This window comes from Antechinus flavipes, chromosome 1, assembly GCF_016432865.1.
Source record: "Antechinus flavipes isolate AdamAnt ecotype Samford, QLD, Australia chromosome 1, AdamAnt_v2, whole genome shotgun sequence".
Lineage (NCBI taxonomy): Eukaryota > Metazoa > Chordata > Mammalia > Dasyuromorphia > Dasyuridae > Antechinus > Antechinus flavipes.
This window is the reverse complement of record NC_067398.1, coordinates 156,757,266-156,776,762: the sequence shown is the minus strand read 5'-3', so window position 1 is coordinate 156,776,762 and position 19,497 is coordinate 156,757,266. Positions and strand designations below refer to the sequence as shown.

At 32.2% G+C, this 19,497-nt stretch overlaps 1 protein-coding gene across 4 annotated transcripts in view; it reads right to left on the bottom strand.

Moving 5' to 3' along the window:
• AP3B1 (adaptor related protein complex 3 subunit beta 1) overlaps window positions 1–19,497 on the bottom strand; it is a 320,898-nt gene that overhangs the window by 195,375 nt on the left and 106,026 nt on the right. For all 4 annotated transcript variants that reach the window (XM_051991812.1, XM_051991813.1, XM_051991814.1 and 1 more), the window contains exons 5-7: window positions 18,623–18,783; window positions 16,067–16,133; window positions 137–319 (exon numbers count right to left, since the gene is read on the bottom strand). In XM_051991812.1, the coding sequence (XP_051847772.1) occupies window positions 137–319; window positions 16,067–16,133; window positions 18,623–18,783 (411 nt within the window). The remainder of the gene's footprint in view (window positions 1–136; window positions 320–16,066; window positions 16,134–18,622; window positions 18,784–19,497) is intronic.

Here is a 19,497-nt window from a genome sequence, read left to right as displayed (position 1 = left end):
TGCCAACAAAATTCCTGGGTTTTCATGTTTAGACTTATTCCACTAGATTTAATTTTTTGATGCATATCTTTTCAAACTAAATCATCACCATTCTCCTGAGAAACTTTACAAGGTGACAGATAAGTTTAACACTTACCTCCTTCCAAGGACTCACAAACTGTGTACGTGCATATCGGGTAAGCATGTGGATTATGACAACCTGCCCCCACTCTTCAACATCAACTAGCAAATTACACAGCTTGCGGTAGTTTCTGTGAATCAGATCTATTCTATCAGGGCATACTTCTTCAAAAGCCATCACAACACTGCCAGCTACCAGCTATAAAAGAAAAAGTATTAAGACAATAAGATCTACTTTTCTCAATGACTTTGCAAAACAAAATAGTTAATGTTATAGCAATCTTTATAATACTCAATACCACAGAAGTGAAAAAACTCAATATTTAAACAATTCATTAATTAGAAAACTTAATGCGATGGAAATACCTTTATAATTTTTAAAATATATCTGGCAACCTAACACTTTCTCATAAGATAGAAAGCTTAAAAGTTTCAAGTGAAGGTTTATGAGTTGGGTTAAACTTCTTATACCAGGATTAAACATAAATCAAATTTCCTCTTTTTAAAGCTAATATAGCCTCAAAAACATAATTAACAACTAAAATACCGCACAAATGAAATAAGTCAAAATACCAAAAACAATTCAACATTTTTAATGAGGGGTAAACTTATTGAGTTAACTTAAAAATACTGGTATATTTTGGTATATAGGCTCCTGATTAAACATTTAAGAAACTTTTCATGCTGATAATCTCTTCACAAAACAAACTGCCTAAAATGTGAGCAAAATTTCATCAAAACTATTAATGTGAACAGTCAAAATAGCATATTATCCAAAAAAGTATGACTTTTTTAAAAATAAATTATCATACAGAAACACCCTCAATGTTTTAAAAATCACTTCTCTTTTGTAATTGGCTTAATATTTTTTGTCAATTTATATGTCTGTCATGTAGACTATTTAACATGATAAAGCATCTATATGAACCACTAATATGTATGCAGTTAGCTAGCAATACGATACAGCTTTCTTACTAGCAAATTAAAGCCATATTCTTTCAGAACACCAGGGATTCTTCATTTCAATCTCTAAAATTTCCCCAATGACTTAAAGTAAGCAATTAAATAAAAATACAATTTACTGAAATGGCACTTTTTGAAAAATATTAAACACAATGATATTCATATTTTTAGTGTTTTTCTCTGTTTCTGGCTGACATTTGGTTTATTAATATGCACCCAACAATACAATTGAAAGAAAACAGCTCAGAATATGGACTTGCTATTATGCTAAACAAGTTTCAAGTCCTGTGGGGATTTTATGAATTACCAATCAGTATAAACGTGAAGTCGCATTTATTGACTCCAGCCCTGCCCATGTACTGTTACCTGCTGGTCCCAGCATGTATGCAAGTCATTCCAGAAAGCAAAGAATTGATTATTTGTGAGAACTAAATCAAAATGTATTATGCTTATAATAATTTTCCATTTTCTGTTTATGTGGAAAGTTGTTTATACCTTAAACATTTTTTTTGATATCTATTACATTAAATCTTCTTTCAAAATAGAAATGAGTTAGGTAAATACCATATTTCACTAGATTAAAATGGGTATCTTTTAAACAGTTCTTAAAATCACTAAACACAGTATGTATTAACAGGAAAATTTGAGCTCTTCTGAAACTGTAAAGTACTGCCTGTAAAATGCCTCATATACATATACATACGTATAAAATTATTTGAGAAAGATAAATTTATAGATAAATAATAATTAGTTTTAAAAGAATCCTTAAATTTCATATCAAATATAAGATTAAGTAAATAAATAAACATAAATGAATGCATGAATAAGTGAATGATTGCAAAGTCATGAGTAATTTTTACTTGACCTGCAAGTAAAATTAATGTATCTTTTATATAATACAACAGTAAAAAGTAAAATAATAAGCATACCTGGCTACCATATGCCATTCAATTTGAAATGGCTATGAAAGAATCCATAAAATTTTAAAGAATTTAATTAAAAAAACACTATTGCCAAAAGCTAAGAAGGAAAAAAAACTTTTATTTTGTCACTGGTAAAATCTAATTTCAAAAAAGAAAATGCAAATAGAACATTTTAAAAGCTACAACTGACCATTTGATAGAATTCATTCTATTATTGTCTTAAGAGTTTGAACCTATATCTAAATTCTAGAAAAATAGTTGATAATTGAAGTTTATTAAATGTTCAATATTCCATAAAACATGTGGAATTAAAACAAAATGATCCACTCAGATTTTAAAACCAAAAAATATTGGTTTCCAAAATAAAGACAGTTAATTTCCATCTCACTGTATCAATAGTAGCTTTTTGTATAAGGGAGAAAATAAATCACTACAACAAAACTAGCAATGAGCTCATCAAATTCAAATGCAGCTTTCCATTTATGTATTTTTTATATTAAAGCAATAAACATGGTTCATTTGTCTTCCACTGGTTGCCACGTTTTTCTGTGCTGTTGCTATGAACTTCAGCCATTAGCTGCGCTCCAAGGTAAACTACATGAACCATCAACAAAAGTGACACCCAATCTATGGAGTTCATATTTTCTCTAGATTATCTATGCTAGTTGACAAGCTGGTAATGAAAAAAATCACACTAAGCAAATGGTTCCTCTAATAACAATAAATTTTCTATAAAATTATGAAGGGTACAAAACGTTTCCTTGCATCTATTTTGTCATGAATTCTAATTAACGCTGCAAAAACCTGAGAGTGCTGGGTCATCACAAGAAGTGCATCAAGGTTTGATTGATAATATGGTATAAGTTGGCCAATGCTGCCAAGATTTCCTTCTCTTAAATTAATGGCCATCCCACCTGCCCTAATCATACAGCCCAAATGATATTCCCCTTCTTATTTCAATTTTCTGAAGGCATGGAAAATAGGAAAGATCAGTCATTTATCTTCTAATAGCTGGATAATAGATCTATCACAATAAAACATCTGCACAAACTAAGGTTGGTTTCCCACACACACACCAGAATAGTGAAGCTTTTTTACCAACATTAAATCAATAACTTACAAAAATCATGTCTTACCCACATACTTTGACTAAAACTTTGATATACTCATTAAATATCTGTAAGAATAATAAAAGGAAGGAATAGAACATTTGAAACAAATTCTTTCTCTGCCCCCTGCCCCAAATTAAAATAGATATTAGTGTCTTTAAAATCACTGAATTTGTAAGAATAATGTTATCCTTAGAAAATTACAAATGACTGAAACTTTTTACTCTAAATTCATTAGAAATAAATTAGATAATAATAAATAAAAAAAACAAAAAGAAATGTAAGAAGAGCTGCATGAACTGATACAGCAAGAAGAGATGAATTAGCATGATTATGAAAACAATGCAAAGATAAACAACAATGAATTCAGATTACTGATGTCAGAATAATTATGATATATATCCTGCTTCTCATCAAAGAGGTAATGGATGATAGGTTCAGATGTTAAAATACACTGTCAGAAGTAACCAATATGTTGGTTTTCTTAACTCTACTTATTTGTTCTAAATGAAGATGGGAGAGAAGACATTTAGAAAAGGACAGAATTTTTTTTAAATCAATAAAACTTTGAAAAAACAAATATAATGTAATAATTACCACAATCTTTTGGACACCATGTCTCCTTAACTCACAGCTAAATTATCTTTTCAAATCCCCTCTAAGAAATTTGTACAAATTCTTAGCAATAAAATATTCATTGTGGAAAAACTTGCAAGCTATTGATAATTTCCTATCCTAGGTCACCTATGCTCAAGGCAGAGGATTCCTCATCTTTTGTATCATTACCTCTTCCCTAAAACTTCTCCACCACACACACCCCAGTCTAATGAAGCCCACAGACCCCTTCTGAAAATAATGTCCTTAGAAGCATAAATTAAAATAAATAGGCTCACAAAAAATTTTTTTTCACAATAAAATAATTTTTCTTAATATTCATGGACTTTAAGAACTTCTCTACAATTTGGATGCTTGTTTTTAAACTTTTAATTAGATAAATCCATTCTTTTGATCATTCAGTACCATTCTTTTTTTAAAAAAACATTTGACCTCCAACAACAAAGAATAAAAGTAGTTCATGCTAGCTCCTTACCATAAAAATGAGACTGGGCACTGCTGCCCACTATTTAGAGTATTTGGAGTAAGAAGAGTAAGAGCTTTGTATGTCTAACATTTGTAAATGTATTTCTCTACTCTGGTCCCTATTTATGAGGATCTTATCAACTACGTCATTAAACTATTTTTTTACTCCCCAAAAGGAAGCCTTAGAAACAAGAAAAACTATTCATGGATTGTTTTTTTAAATGCTATCAGCCTCCCACTGATACTCCCCTTAACCACTAAACAAAATTCCTAGCTCATTCAAATATTCATTTTTAGCAATAGAAAACCATATAACATTTTAACATCATCAAAAAAGACTATTCTTTTAAATCGATTAACTTAATAAACAAAATTAAACATTTTATTTGTACTAAAAACAAAATGAAAACAATTTAGATAAAATTAAAATAAATTTCCTCTAATATGTACTTGGGTCTACTTGACTCTTCACCCCAATCCTCCCACTTATACATGAGGATGTTATTTTAATTCAGAAAAGCCTTCTAATTATACAAATTAAAACTCATTCATGTTTACCCAAAGTACACCAAACTACTGGAGGCCTTTCCAGCTTTCCCCCAACACCAGGAGGGTAACAATGGAGGATTTTGGCTAGCCATTCTTAGTTTTGCTGTGACCAAGCTGCATCTCCTTTCTGCCACAAATTCCTTGATACTATCTTTTATTTCTACTCTTTAAAGTTTCTTGATGCTTCATTGAACCCACCTGCTTATACTATCTATTACCTCTTGTATGATACATATATTAGGTTCTTAGGAGGCTGTTGTATTCCATGAATCACTATCATAGAAACACAGAAAAAGTTAGCATTTTAAAAATAGGCCTTAGTTTTCAAACAAAAAAATCAATGCTATCAGAAAAAAATGCTATCAGTATTAATTAGAAAAATGCAAATTGAACTGTGAAGTATCACCTTAAACCTGTAAGATTGTTAATATGACAGAAAAGGAAAATGGTCATTGTTGGAGAGGATGTGGGGAAAAGTCAATCTTCCATTTCAGAAAACCCTGAAAAGACATACACAAAATGATACTAAGTGAAGTGAAGTAAACAGAATCAGGAGAACACTGTACACAGTCATAGAATACTGCATGTTCCAAGTTTTCCCCCACAAAATGACTGATATGGAGATGTTTTATGATTGTATATATATATATATATATACTTTATATCAAATTGCTTACTGTCTCAGGGAGAGATTAGAGAAAGGAAGGAAACAGAAAGGGAGAAAATATGGAACACAAATTTTTAACATTTCATTTTACATGTAATTGGAGGGAAATATTAGTTTCAAAACAAATAAAATCGATTTTTTTTTTTTCAGTAAAAGAGCTTTGCAACATCCTAGAAACAATCTGGCCCACTTTACTCTTCAGGTTCAACTCTGAACCCAACTTACTATCCACACCATCTACCCCAGATATATATACCACTGGACAAGTTTTATAGAGTGTCCCTCTAACTGAATGCTGAAATCTGAAAAATAAACCTTTTTTTTTTTTTTTTAACAAAGCCAAGATGGCAGAGAAAAGAAAGGAAGCATTGGAGTTCTCCCCAATTTCCCATGAAACAACTATGAACTCTAAAGCAAAAGAACCCCCAAAAGGATGGGGTGACAAGATAACTTAGAAGATCTTCTGGAAAGATCTGTCTCACTTGAATAAAAGTAGGATTAAACACAGTATGGGTATTGTCTGGGCAAATCATTGGGAGCCCTAACAACCAAGGTCTCATGGTCTTAGTTCAGCAGGAGAGGGAGCCAACTGTGAGGTTTCCAGTCTTGCAGACTAACAGTCAGGGCCAGCAAGCCCAAAAGCCCCAGCTCAGCCAACTAAACTAGGATAAGTCACCCTAGTGTGGCTGTAGGGGACCAGGTCTAGAGGCTTCTATGTAGAAAGCCAAAGACCAGACGCCTATACTCCCACCACCCACACAAGAAGTTAGCAAGGAAAACTGCCCTAGATGTCCTAGAACCAGAGGATAAAATAGTAAATGAAAGAATTCATTTCTATATTACCGAATCAGAAAGCTTGGAATATGACATTCTGTTAGTCAAAGGGACAGAACACAACTAAGAAAATCAATTACTCAACAAAAACCAAGCATAATCTTGCAGGAAAGAAAGGATATTCAATGAAATAAGAGACTTTCAAACCTTCCTGGTAAAAAGACTAGAGACAAACAGAAAAAAAAGATAAACAGAAAAGAAAAAATGTAAGTTATCTAACAAGATTAAACACATCCCTACACAGAAAGATGTTGGAATCCTTACTAACTGCTAACTAATTAGAGTTGATCTAATCTTACAAGAAGATTTTGGCCAGAACCTGAAACAAGGTACTAAGTAGAACTAATTAATACAAGGCTTGTGTTCACACCTTTACTCATTGGAGTTCACAAGTATGCCAGCTTCACAAAGTAAACTTTCTAACTTCAAGGGAGTCCACACCTCCCTTAAAGCTCTTTGGGCCAGAGAGCACTATGGGAGAAAACCCATAATCCCATTCTCTCAGAAGATTCACATATAAGGCGAGACAGCCATTCCAGAATACATTTTTTCCTCTTGGCTGGCTGGTGGCAGACGAAGAGTTTACAGAGGAAGAAGCTACGAGTGGAGAGTTCAGTGGACAACCAGATTCATCTTCATCTCACACCACTGTAGTTGGTGCCTGGGCTCCCCAGAAGGATACAAGAGAGACATTCCATCTCTGTGTTGGTTGGAGGCTGAAGAAAGCAGAGGCAGAGGCTGAAGGACAGAACCTTTGGATTTGGAGATATTCGGAGGGCTCTAAGCCTCTAAACCGGCTGTGCTTTGAGAAGAACAAGAACTCCAACATTTGAACTCATAACAGAAAGATACTAAGTTGTAACTATTTTTATTAGGGCAGTTAGAAGGACTACACATAGAGAGAGAGAGAGATCATGAGTGTGAGATGAATATAATGAGATATCTAAAAAAATAAAATTATGGAATGAGAAAAAGGAATGCACTGGGAAAAGGGAAAAGAGAGGTAAAATGGGGTAAATGATCTCACATAAAGGAGGTGTCTTTGATCCTCTCCCATTTTTCTGTTGTTGATAATTCCCTTTTTCCCCTCTCATCTTTGATCTCTTTATGGTACCTTCACATATACCCAGGTTCCACCCACTGTTTCAAAAAAGTGAGTGAATGAATGAATGAATGCATGCCTTACCCTGACACCTTCACCCTCTCCGGCTTTTTCCCATCACCCTTTCATAAACTAAAAATACTGATCTATGCTTGCTGAATCCATTTCCTTGGCTTCCATTTACCTGTCAATTCCTTGAAATATGGCTTCTGCTCCTACTATTCAAATAAATCTGTACTTTCCAAAGGAAACTAACAATTCTTAAATGCTAAATACAATTTTTTTAGTGGTTCACTTTGTATCTGTCTTCTTTATCACTACTAACACATCAGCCAATCCCTTTTTTCCTGAATACTCTCTTTATTTTGGATTATATAACATTACTATCTCTTGGGTCTGCTTCCATTTGATCATTCTTTCTCAAACTCTTCAACTCAAATTATTTTTTATGTTAACAAAGAACCAGAAATGTAATTATTGTTCAGTCATGTCAGACCTTTGTGATCCCATTTAAAGTTTTCTTGGCAAAGATACTGGAGTGGTTTGCCACTTCCTTTTCTACCTCATTTTATGGCTAAGGATAAGGCAAATAGGATTTAGTGACCGATCCAGAGTCACACAGCTAGTTATGTGTCTGAGCATAAACTTTAACTCACAAAAATGAATATTCCTGACTTCAAGCCTGGTGCTCTGCAATATGACTAAGTCGGTCTTATATCAAGAATCTAAAGGATAGTTTAATGGAAGGAAAAAAAACCCCACAATACCTATAGAAAAAGCCTATAACAAGTACAAGACGAAGTACAGATCTGGCTTAAGGAGACTGGAAAGTATTTGCCAAGTAAGCAACTGCTTTCCTTTAAAAGTCAATGAAACTGTGCCAAAATCTTAATTTGTTCAAGAGACTCAAACCCCAATCACTTAAAGCACAAAAGTTCAATGTAACCGAGGCCATTCAGCAAACATTTATTAAGGCTTACTATGTCTTAGGCACTATACTAAGGCCTGCGATATAAAAAAAGGCAAAAATGCCATAATTACTGGCCTCATGGAGCTCACACTGAGATGGATGAGGCCTCCTACAAAAGGTGGGATATGAACCAAGTCTTGAAGGAAGTCTGGGAAGTGAAGAGACAAAAGTGAAAGGGGAAAAGCAAAAGCCTTACAGACATGAGGAATAGAAAGTGAACAGGAATGGAGTATCATGTGTGAAGAACCAGCATCACCGGATGATACAATATGTGGAAGAGAGTTTATCTGAATAAGACAGGAAAGTAAAAAAGAGGCCAATGGTATGAACAGAAAATTCTCTATGGGATTCTAGAGGCAATAAGGAATCACTAGGGAGTTAATTAGTAGGAGAGGAGAAAGGGCCAAATTTGCACATTATCTACCATATAGCTAGAATTTCTATAGATACCTGAGTTAACTTTTGACCTAATGGAAAGACTGGTATCTCTTCTTCTTAGATGACAGTTCTTATTTTCAGATGGAAATATAAACTATTAGCACAAAAAAGTTTAGTTATTCCTATGTATTTCCATTCTTTGTCCCCTCCAGGATATATTGGTTCCACCCACATCTACAGGATTAAGAATACTCCATACTTCCCTTCCTTCTTCTGGGTAGTAAGGCTACAGATCATTTTAAAATCGATTTCATTGTTTTAAAAACAAAATCAGGGTAAGGGTAGGCAGATGGACATTGAAGGTTCATTTGATGCTTTAATCCCAGCAATGCAGATGCCAGTTTCTCCCCACCTTCCTCTCTCTTACTCTGGTTTGGTAATGAAGAATATTTACTGATGAAAATAACATCTGCTGCTGGGACATATTGCCTCTTCTCTTTTCCCTATTTTTTCCTTTAGTAGAGAGGAAGAGAAGGGGGAAGGGAAGGACTGTCAGGACTCCTTATCTTTCTGGCCTCTAAGCAAATGACTCATACTCAAGTTTAGCTCCCTCCCTCCCTACAATGTGAAACACAAAAGCTTTATTGTCTACTTTGTCCTTCTGTTCTCCTCCCCATTCACTTCCAGCAAAGTACAGGTGATAAATGATTGAAAAGTAGCTTATTCTTTAAAAAAAAAAAAAAAAAAAAAAGTACATTTTGTCAAAAAAACAATTTTGGTACATTGTTTTAATAATATTATTTTTACTGTTCCTATTATAAATATGATTATGTTTATAGTTTATAGGTACTGAACAAATCCCAAATTCTAGATACAAATCCTACATGATCATTGTGTTTATGATGGATAAGTAACAAATCTAAGATTTCATTTGGTATAAGAACCCAGGTGAGGAAACAATCTATTGATACAGGTTAATACATTTTCTGAATTTAGAGTTATTGAGTATTGCTTAGAATACGAGAGGTTAGATGATTTGCCCAGAGCTATAAAACCAGAGGCAAATCTTGAAACCAGATCTTAAAGCCAGCTTTTTAACTATGTTATACTAACTTTCCATAATATACACCATTTTTAATATATTGCAATATATTCTTTGCTAATGTACTTGTAATTTTCCTAATATTGAATTAATTCTTCAATTTCTGGTTTAATTCCAATCAACTGATAGGTTATAATTATTTCAAAATGCTGTCATAATAGCCTCTTTGGTATAATTTACTATAATATCTTTATATCTATATTTATTACAGCTATTCTTTCTCCACTTTCTCCCAGGTTTAGATATCAGGCTATTTTCCTTTTTGAAGGAGGTTGATACTTCAAAAAATTTACTTTTGTAAATACAATATATTGCCTATTTTGCTAGACAAGGATTACTGAAAAGATCAGCAAGTGGTTTAGAAGAAAATAGGTTTAAATCATCACTACACATTCTAATGGTCATTATACATATGTAATAAAATAAAGACATAAAAAGACACATCGCAGAAAAACAATTAGAAGAAAACAGAAGGTTTCAGATCTCTAGTTAGAGGACTAATTAATATCCAAATGAAGGATACAAGAGATCATAAAAGTTAAAAGACACTTTTATTAATTATATAAAGTTAAAGGGGTATACTGGATGAAAAGGTAGCCTCAGAATAAGGATAACATGTCAAATCTCACTTCTTAATACCTATACAATTCTGACGAAACCACTTAGATGTTTACTCTCTGAAGTATTTCTCGAGGACTTTCAAGTTGTAGAATAATTGCTAATCTGAATTTATAGATGAAGTTTTCTCAACATGGAACTCCTCATACCAATGAAACCTCATGTCTGTACAAATAAAAATATTTAAATTTCTTGAATGAACAATAATACAAACAGAACAAACTGAGAAATCATCTAATAAGGGGAAATTCATTGCTGCAAATATCTTTGATAAAAATGCAATAACCAAAATAAGAGGGAATTGAAACAAATATAAAAAGACCAGGAATCATGTTTCAATAGAGAGTGACCACAGGTTAAGGAAAAAATAGTTTTTAAAAAAAAGAAATGCAAATGGCCTAAAAAAGACTATTTCAAATCTAATAACTAACTCTCTTGTATATAAAGTGGGGTGAGGGAAGGGAAAAGTCACTGTTCCCCCTTCCCAATAGGCGCAACCCCAAGGAATTCTCCAAGCTCATTTTGAAACAAGATTTTCACTCTCTCCTGCCCCCCAGGGATTTCTTCAAGATAAGAAAGACATCCTAGACCAATCACCAGGATTCCCTACCATCAAACATTTTTGTCCAACCACTTATACTTTATCTAGATACACTGTTCAATGGCTATCATACTCTCATATTTATGTTCATATCATCCTAAATCCGAAGTGGCTGATGTATATAAGTCACATTCTCCATACTTGTCTTGCCATTCCCTCAGACACAACTACTTCAATTATACTCCCCATTTTTAATATCTCTTTCAACTTTCTCACTCTGTCCACTGTGTCATCTAGAATACCAGTTTCTAAAGTTACAAACTTTCTTTTATCCTGAATTTTTTCCTTCTCATTTCTTCTATCTTCTAGTCCTAACTGAAACATAGTACCCTCCTAACAATAGCACTGTCCTTGTCAGTTTTTGCAACACTAGATAAATTTCTGTTCTCATCCTTTACTCACTGGTCAAGAGAGAAAGTCAGAATATTTTCCTCAGATATTTTCAGTCTTCCTCAATCAACCAAATGAGTTAGCCACTCCAGATATGATTGATTATTACTTAATGATTCCCCAGAACATTCTTCTTCCATCTTCAGTAGATGCAAAACTGGCTCACAGTCTTTCCCTCCTGCTATTGTCAAACTAGGAAATGTGTGTCTGTGTGTGTGTGTGTGTGTGTGTGTGTGTGTGTGTGTGTGTGTATACACATCTATTCCACCTCATTTTTTTCTCTACATTGGTTTTATGTACAAAATTTTTTTAATTTTTTACACCCTTGATCTTGCCATTGCCCGTGTATTTCACTTCCAGGGACAAAACTCTAAAACTTCAAGAACTCATGAAATCATGCTGACTGTTCACACTATAAATTTATAGTATTTAATCTCAATTGGGCCCTCAATGAAGCAAGAAAACATTACATTTTTTTCTACTTGATCTCTAATCCCACTTTTCTTAGTAGGAATTCCAAACTTTTTCATCTCCCCTCAACTATCCCAGGGAACCCTACATCTCTCTTAATTCTCTTAGCCAAGGACCAGGTCTCATATTTTAAAAGAAACTATTAAATAATAGATTCTCCCTTCCTCAGAGCTCTTCTTCAAATTTATCCTTCACTCCCAGATTAGATGAAGAAGTGATCCTTCCCAATGACCCATATCTAATACCTTATATCAAGATAAGATTGAAATGGGTTCATGATTTAGACATAAAGAGTGACACTATACACAAACTAAAAGAACAAAGCTTAGTCTAATTCTCAGATCTGTGGAAAAGAAAAGAATTTGTGGCTAAATAAGGAACTAGAGTACATTATGGAATGCAAAATGGGTAATTCTGATTATGTTAAGTTAAAAAATTTTTGTACACAAAACCAATGTAGAGAAAAAAATTTTAATCCAAAAGTTCTGCTAAAAGCCTTATTTCTAAAGTATATAAGGAACAGATTCAAATTTATAAGAATACAAGCCATTCTCCAAATGATAAAGTGTCAAAGGATATGAACAATTTTTTGATGAAGAAATTAAAACCATTTCTAGTCATATGAAAAAATGTTCTAAATCACTATTATCAGAGAAATACAAAGTAAGACAACTCTAAGATATCATTACACAAATCTTGGCTAAGATGACAGAAAAAGACAATGATGAATGTTGAAGGGGATGTGGAAAAACGACATTAAGACATTGCTGATAAAATTGTGAACTGATCCAACCATTCAGAAGAGAAGTATAGAATTATGCCCAAAGGACTATCAAACTATGCATACTCTTTGACCCAGCAGTGTTTCTACTGGGTTTGTACCCCAAAGAGATCTTAAAGAAGGAAAAGGGATATACATGTGCAAAGATGTTTGTAGCAGATGTTTTTGTAATAGCTAGAAACTAGAAACTGAATGGATGTCCATCAGTTGAGGAATGTTTGAATAAGTGATAATATATGAATGTTATGGAATATTATTGTTCTATAAGAAATGATCAGAAGGATAATTTCAGAAAAATCTGGAAAGACTCGAACGGATGCTGAGGGAACAGAACACAGTATTGTTGTACACAGTAACAACATTGTATGATAATCAACTATGACAGTTGGTTCGGCTCAGTAATACAAATCCAAGACAATTCCAAAAAACTTATGATGGAAAATGCCATCCATATTCAGAGAAAGAACTATGGTGTCTGAATGCAGATTGAAGAATATTATTTTCACTTTTTTTCTTTGTTTCTTCTTTGTCATAGTTTTCCCTTTTGTTCTGATTCTTCTTTCACATCATGACTAATGTGGAAATCTGTATAGCATGATTATACATGTATAACTTCTATCAGATTGCATGCTGTTTGGGGGAGGGAAGAGAGAAAAATTTGAAACTCAAAATTATACAAAAATGAATGTTGAAAAACATCTTTACATATGATTGGAAAAAAATAAAATACTATTAAGTGCAAAAAAAAGGTAAACAAATAAAAAAAAATTAAAAACCCACACCTGATCTGTCCATCCTTGATAGCTAGTCATAAATCTCACTTCTTTTTCAAGGTTAAACTCCTTGAGAAAATCACCTAGAATTGGTACCACTTCTTTTCTTCTCTCTCTCTTTCTTTCTTCTATACTCTGTGCAGGTTTCTCACCTCATTATTCAACTAGCCTCTCCTTTTACCAATGATGTCTAAATTGCTAACTTGGATTGTTTTTTCTCAATCCTGATCTCGTCTAATCTCTCCACAGCATTTGATACCATCATTTTATTCTTTTCAAAGCTCCTACCTCCTCAAGTTTTCTTTATCACTATTCTTTGGATTCTTTTACCTTCTTTAATTCCAACTGCTTCTTCTTTGTCTTTATTGACAGCTTTTCATCCATGTCACACCCTCTATTTCAGGTTAGAGGCTCTATCCTGAACCCTCTACCTTTTCATCGATTCAATTAATCATTTGTATATACATGATTCCCAACCTAAAATATTCACTTCTAATCTCTCTACTGAATTACTTATCTCCTGTTGCTTCTATGACCTCCTGAAATGGATATCCTATGAACATCTTAAATTCAATGTAACTAAAACACAACTCATCATTTGCTGTCAAAGTTTTCTCCAATTTTGAATGGGTTTATACTGTCAAGAACAATATCATTCTCTCCACAATTTCAGGATCATGCTCAGTTCCTCATTTTTATTTAACTTACATAATCATTTAATTATCAAATTTTGTCATTTCTACCTTAATTATATTTTTATATAGGCCCTGTGACCCTTTTACTGTAATTCTATATAAATACCACATCAACACTCTCCTGGTATCCCTGATCAAATCTTTCCCCACTCCAATTTATCTTCTACTCGTATAAGATCATTTTTCTAAAATGTAGGTACAAAAAAATGAATGTTGAAAACTATCTTTTACATATGATTGGGAAAAAAGTAAATACCATTAAGTACCAAAAAAAAAAAAAAAAAAAAACCTGCTCACCACCTTGCTCAAATAGTTTCAGGGGCTTCCCATCTCCAGGATCAAATAAAAAAAGTCTCAGTCATGAATTTTGAATTTTCATATTATAACCACTTCCTCTTTTTCCTCTTAACAACTACTCACAGTCTCCATGCATCCCACAAGCCATCCATTTGGGCCTATTTGCTGTCTCTCTATCATTGATTTTCTCCTATCTTTGCACTATCCTCCATGGCTGGAATGCTCCACCCCTTCTCTTTGGTCTCTTCATCTCTATGAATTCCATCAAAATTCAGCTCTAATCCCACATTTTGTAGAAGTCCTTTCCCACCTCCTCCATTTAATAATCCCTTACCTTACCCTTTCAGATTACTTTCACCTTCTATGGATCTACTTCCTTTGTACTTAGTTATTTACATTTTGTATCTCCTATTGAACTGTACCATTCCTTTGGGAGCAGGGACTTTTTTTTTTCCTTTCCTGGTATCCTCCTAATAAGCACAGTGCCTAAAACATGGTAAGAATTTAATCAATTGTTGCTAAAAAGGAAAATCCCAACTAAATCGATTTTTTTTTTTTTTTGGCTGTGCTTCAGGTCTAGCAAATTGGCAAAAAATGATTAAAGACAATCCACATTTGGAGGTATAGTATAAAAAGTAATATTAATAAACTAAGGTAAAAGATTTAATTGTTCCAAACAGTCTGGAAAACAATTTGGAATCATGCAAAAAAAAAAAAATCACTAGATTTTTTCTACCCTTTGACTGAGCAATCCTATTAATGAGTATATCCCTAAGAATCTCAGAGAGAAAGAAAACAGACACAAGTATTAATAGATAATTTTTATGTATAATTTATATGATATATGATATGCTACATATCATATATAAAATAATAATTTTTTTGCATTACCAAAGAAATGAAAACAAAATAATATCCAAAACCTAAGAAATGTATAAGGAAAGTGGTATAAAAATACAATGGAATATTGTTTTGCCTTAAGAAAGGATAAATATGAGAAATTCTGAAAAAGTAGAAAGGCCTATATGAAATGAGATTGAAGTAAAATAAGTCAAACAAGGAGAACAACATATGTAGCGGCTGAAATATAAATGAAAATCCTACTAAATGGCATCTCAACTTTGATTAGTTTACTGACCAGTCGTAGTCCTAGAGAACATATGATGGAATATCCTGCCCTCCTTTAGGTAGAAATATGAAGGGCTACAAGCTCATAATGTTGCACAGGCTGTTAAGATCCTTATCAAGTAAGATGTGCTTCTATTGTTATAAAAAAAACATTCAAATGGGGTCAAGGGTATATTGCAAAATAAATGTAGTTCTTAGTTAAAATACAAAAATTATTAATTTAACATTTTTGAAAACAAAATTGTTGGTTATTAAAATGTAAAGTATTCTGATATTTCAGATAAAATGACAAAAGTTGGTGCTTTTTGGCTTAATTATTTTGAGGAATCCGCTTTGGAGGAAGTTTATTAAAGTGTTTGTTAGCACATAAATAAAAGAGATTTTTTTTATGAAGATTTTTTAAAAGTTTAAAAATAGAAAAACTAAAGAATAACAAAAATCCTTTCTAATACTTCAGAGAATAGTTATTTGTTATTAAGATACAAAGATATTTCTATTAAGTAAAGCTTACTTACTGTGCTTTTATCTTTCAGAAGTTTTTCAATTACTTCAATTAACATTTCTTTTTGCTCTGGGTCAAGGCTAAACACAAAAAGAAATAAAATATTTCAACGATATTTATCAAATAGTTTTCTTGTTCTGGTCCATATTATTATGCATGATTCTCTGCTGTTAAAGTTTAGTAGCAAAATGAATTTAACTATCAGAGAAGCAAGAAATGAACAACAAAGAATAGAGTCAAGAGAAGACAATGAAATTTTCCTCAGTCAAGAGCACACAAATATTACTCTTCAAAGTTTCTTTTAAAGTAGCAATACTATTAAGGAAATTAGTTAAGGCTTTCACATTTATCCATGAAATTATGAATTAGATTATAGCTCCCATGAGGGCAGGAACTGAGTTTTGTTTAATCTTCATATTTTCCACAGATCCTGCCATCGTAGCTCGCATGATAAATGTTTATTGAATTGTATCTAAGAGAAATGGCCCTTAAAATATGCAAATAAGACATTAATGACATTTTTAACTCCCAAAATTAAATAATCATCTGTCATCTCACTTATCTTATTGTCCAAATAAAAGATTCATTAATTCAGATACTTGTTAAGCAATACCATACTATGCCATACACTAGAATTATAAAAATAATTGAGATAAACCTTGTCCACAAAAAGTTTACAATCTAATAGAAGTTCAGCATAAGAATCTAGTTCTATTTCAGGAAGCTACATAACAATAACCACTAAATGCAATTGTTGATCACTAAACTGATTATGTTCACAGGACAAAATCAGGCCCTGAAAAAGTCCCAAGTTCACCTTGGCAATTTTGAATTTTACCCAATTCAAGAAAAATGAAAAATGCTAAGCTTTCTATGATTCCAAAAAAGTAAATGAAATTCTATTATCCAACTTTACCTGTTCTCACTGCTTGAACCCAAATATTTAGTTTAAGAAATATGGATGATGTATATTTCTCCAATCAAGATAAGCACTCAACCTGTAATACCTGTATTTCACCAGGTGGTACAGTGGGTAGAGCACTAAACCCAGAGTCAGAAAGATCTGAGTTCAAATCCTGCCATGGACACTTCCTTGCAGTATGACTTTATGCAAGATATTAAATAATATCTCTCCACCTCACTTTGCTTACCTGTAAAATGGAAATAATAATAGCATCTACCTCTCAGTAAAGTTCCTAGTAAAAATAATATTTGTAAATTATTTTGTAATACTTAAAAGTATCTTATAAATGCTAGCTGTAATTAGTTGTTTTTAGTATTACTACTATCATTATAAATAATATCAACACTATTATTATGTGTGATGTGAACTCTCAACCAGCTTATTCTCAGGAATAAAACAAAAATCATGATCTGGTTAGTTCTCCCAAACTGTCCTGTTTGTATAGAATAATGTGTTTATCAATTTTGAAGGGAGAAAGGAGTCCCAGAAATCCTTGTGCTAGAGAGTCCTTTTCATTATAAATTTAGACTTCAACCTATTGATTGTCTGACAATGAAATAATTTTGACAATAAATTAAATATAAAGCACATGGATATATACATAATTCATTTATATTTGCCTACCAAATGGAATTAAATAAATATTTAATATTTAATAAAATGTTATTAAATAAATAACATTAAATAAATAAAATTTAATTTCTTCTTTATAGCTATTTACTTAGGACCTAATTGTAGGTCAGCAAAAAGAGTCTAGAATCAGGATTCTGAAAGGACAGATTGGAGTGCTAGCTTTCCTGATTGTTAACCAGTGATTCAGGGCAAGCTACAACTTTTGAGTCTCATTTAACTCATCTATTAAAAGGAAAACAATATCTGTCCTGTCTCCTCTATATGGCTGCTATGAGACTCAAATAAGATAAAATATTACATAAATGGCAGGTCACTGATTATTTTTAATAAACTAACACTGTAACATGACAGTTTAAAAACAATTTGTTGTTGATTCATCAACAAGTATAAAAAGGACCAATCCCCAATATCAAGACAAAAACTGAAGGAAATAGGAACTGGGAAACCTAGCTTACTTCAGAAAGAAAAAAATACCGAACTAAAACAACTCTGAAGGAGAGAAAGAATAAGAATAAGCAAACATTACTTAAAGTTACAAAAAGGTATAATTCTTACCACACCTAAAGAAACTCAAAGTTCACAGGATAAGATGGCTTTCTAATACAAATAAAACCGAAAAACTGTGATCTAATTAAAAGAGATGACGTTAATTACATGTTAATTAAGCAGGCTTTCAATGTTTACTTTACCATTCTATAAGAAATTACTAACAACAAACTTATATTTATAAAACACTTTAAAGCTTGAAAGCTCTTTACATTCATTTTGTAAACTGATACTTAGAATGATCCTGTAAAGTGATATAGGCTTTATTATAGATCTTATAGGTGAAGAAAATGGGACATGGTCACATAATTAATAAGTGTTTATGGCATGACATGAAATCACTTCTTCTTGACTTCACATTCAACTTTCCAGCAACTATACCACATTATGTCCTCTTCATTATTATCATAACTTTTGGACTCTTACCTGTACAATTTTTGTATTGCATGGGCAGCATTCTTTCTAACATATGGTGATAAATCAGCAGAAGCTTCTTTAATAGCAAGCATCATGATAGGAACAATGATTGGTACTCTGATACTGGAAAGGACTCTCAAAGCACTTGCACGAATTAATTGATTAGGATCCTAAAAACACAAAATATTTTAATATCTAAAATCTAAAATATTAATATCTAAAATCACATACATTTTAAAACAGTATGTAATGTTAATATATGATAGACGTTGGCTTATAAGGCATTTTCTTTTAGTTTCAAATATGGAAGGAGCTCATCAAAATTTGATTCATGAAGCTTCAGAGTAGTCTTTCAAGCTAATATGTCCATTAGCCCAAAAGGCACAATAAGATAATATTTTTTAAAAAGGAACATAAGAATAAAATAAATTTTGATTAAGATTTGAAAACTAATGATAGAAAGGTAGTAGCTAACTAAAAACAAAATAATTATTTAAATATGCATAGCTATCATTCAATATCAAGAAGTAGCAACATAGAAAAATAGAAAGCCAGTCTCAAAATCTAAAACATGGGTTGAAGTAGCACTTCTGATACAGTATTTTTTTAAGCTACAAAAATTAACTTTATTTCATCATTTACATCATCTAAAATCTTCACTACAATAAAATGCAAAAAAAAATCATTTTTAAAAATCAGAACTGTCTTCCCAATGAAGAAAAATCTAGAGCATTATAATCAGTTTCTACACCATCTAATAATAAAGCCTTTAAATGCTAGATTTTCAAAACAGTAATCATAAAGCTGGTATTTTGTGTCAAAAAAAAGTTAGTCATTCATATAACTGAGGAATTCACATTATCGATATCTTTTACCTACTTCTA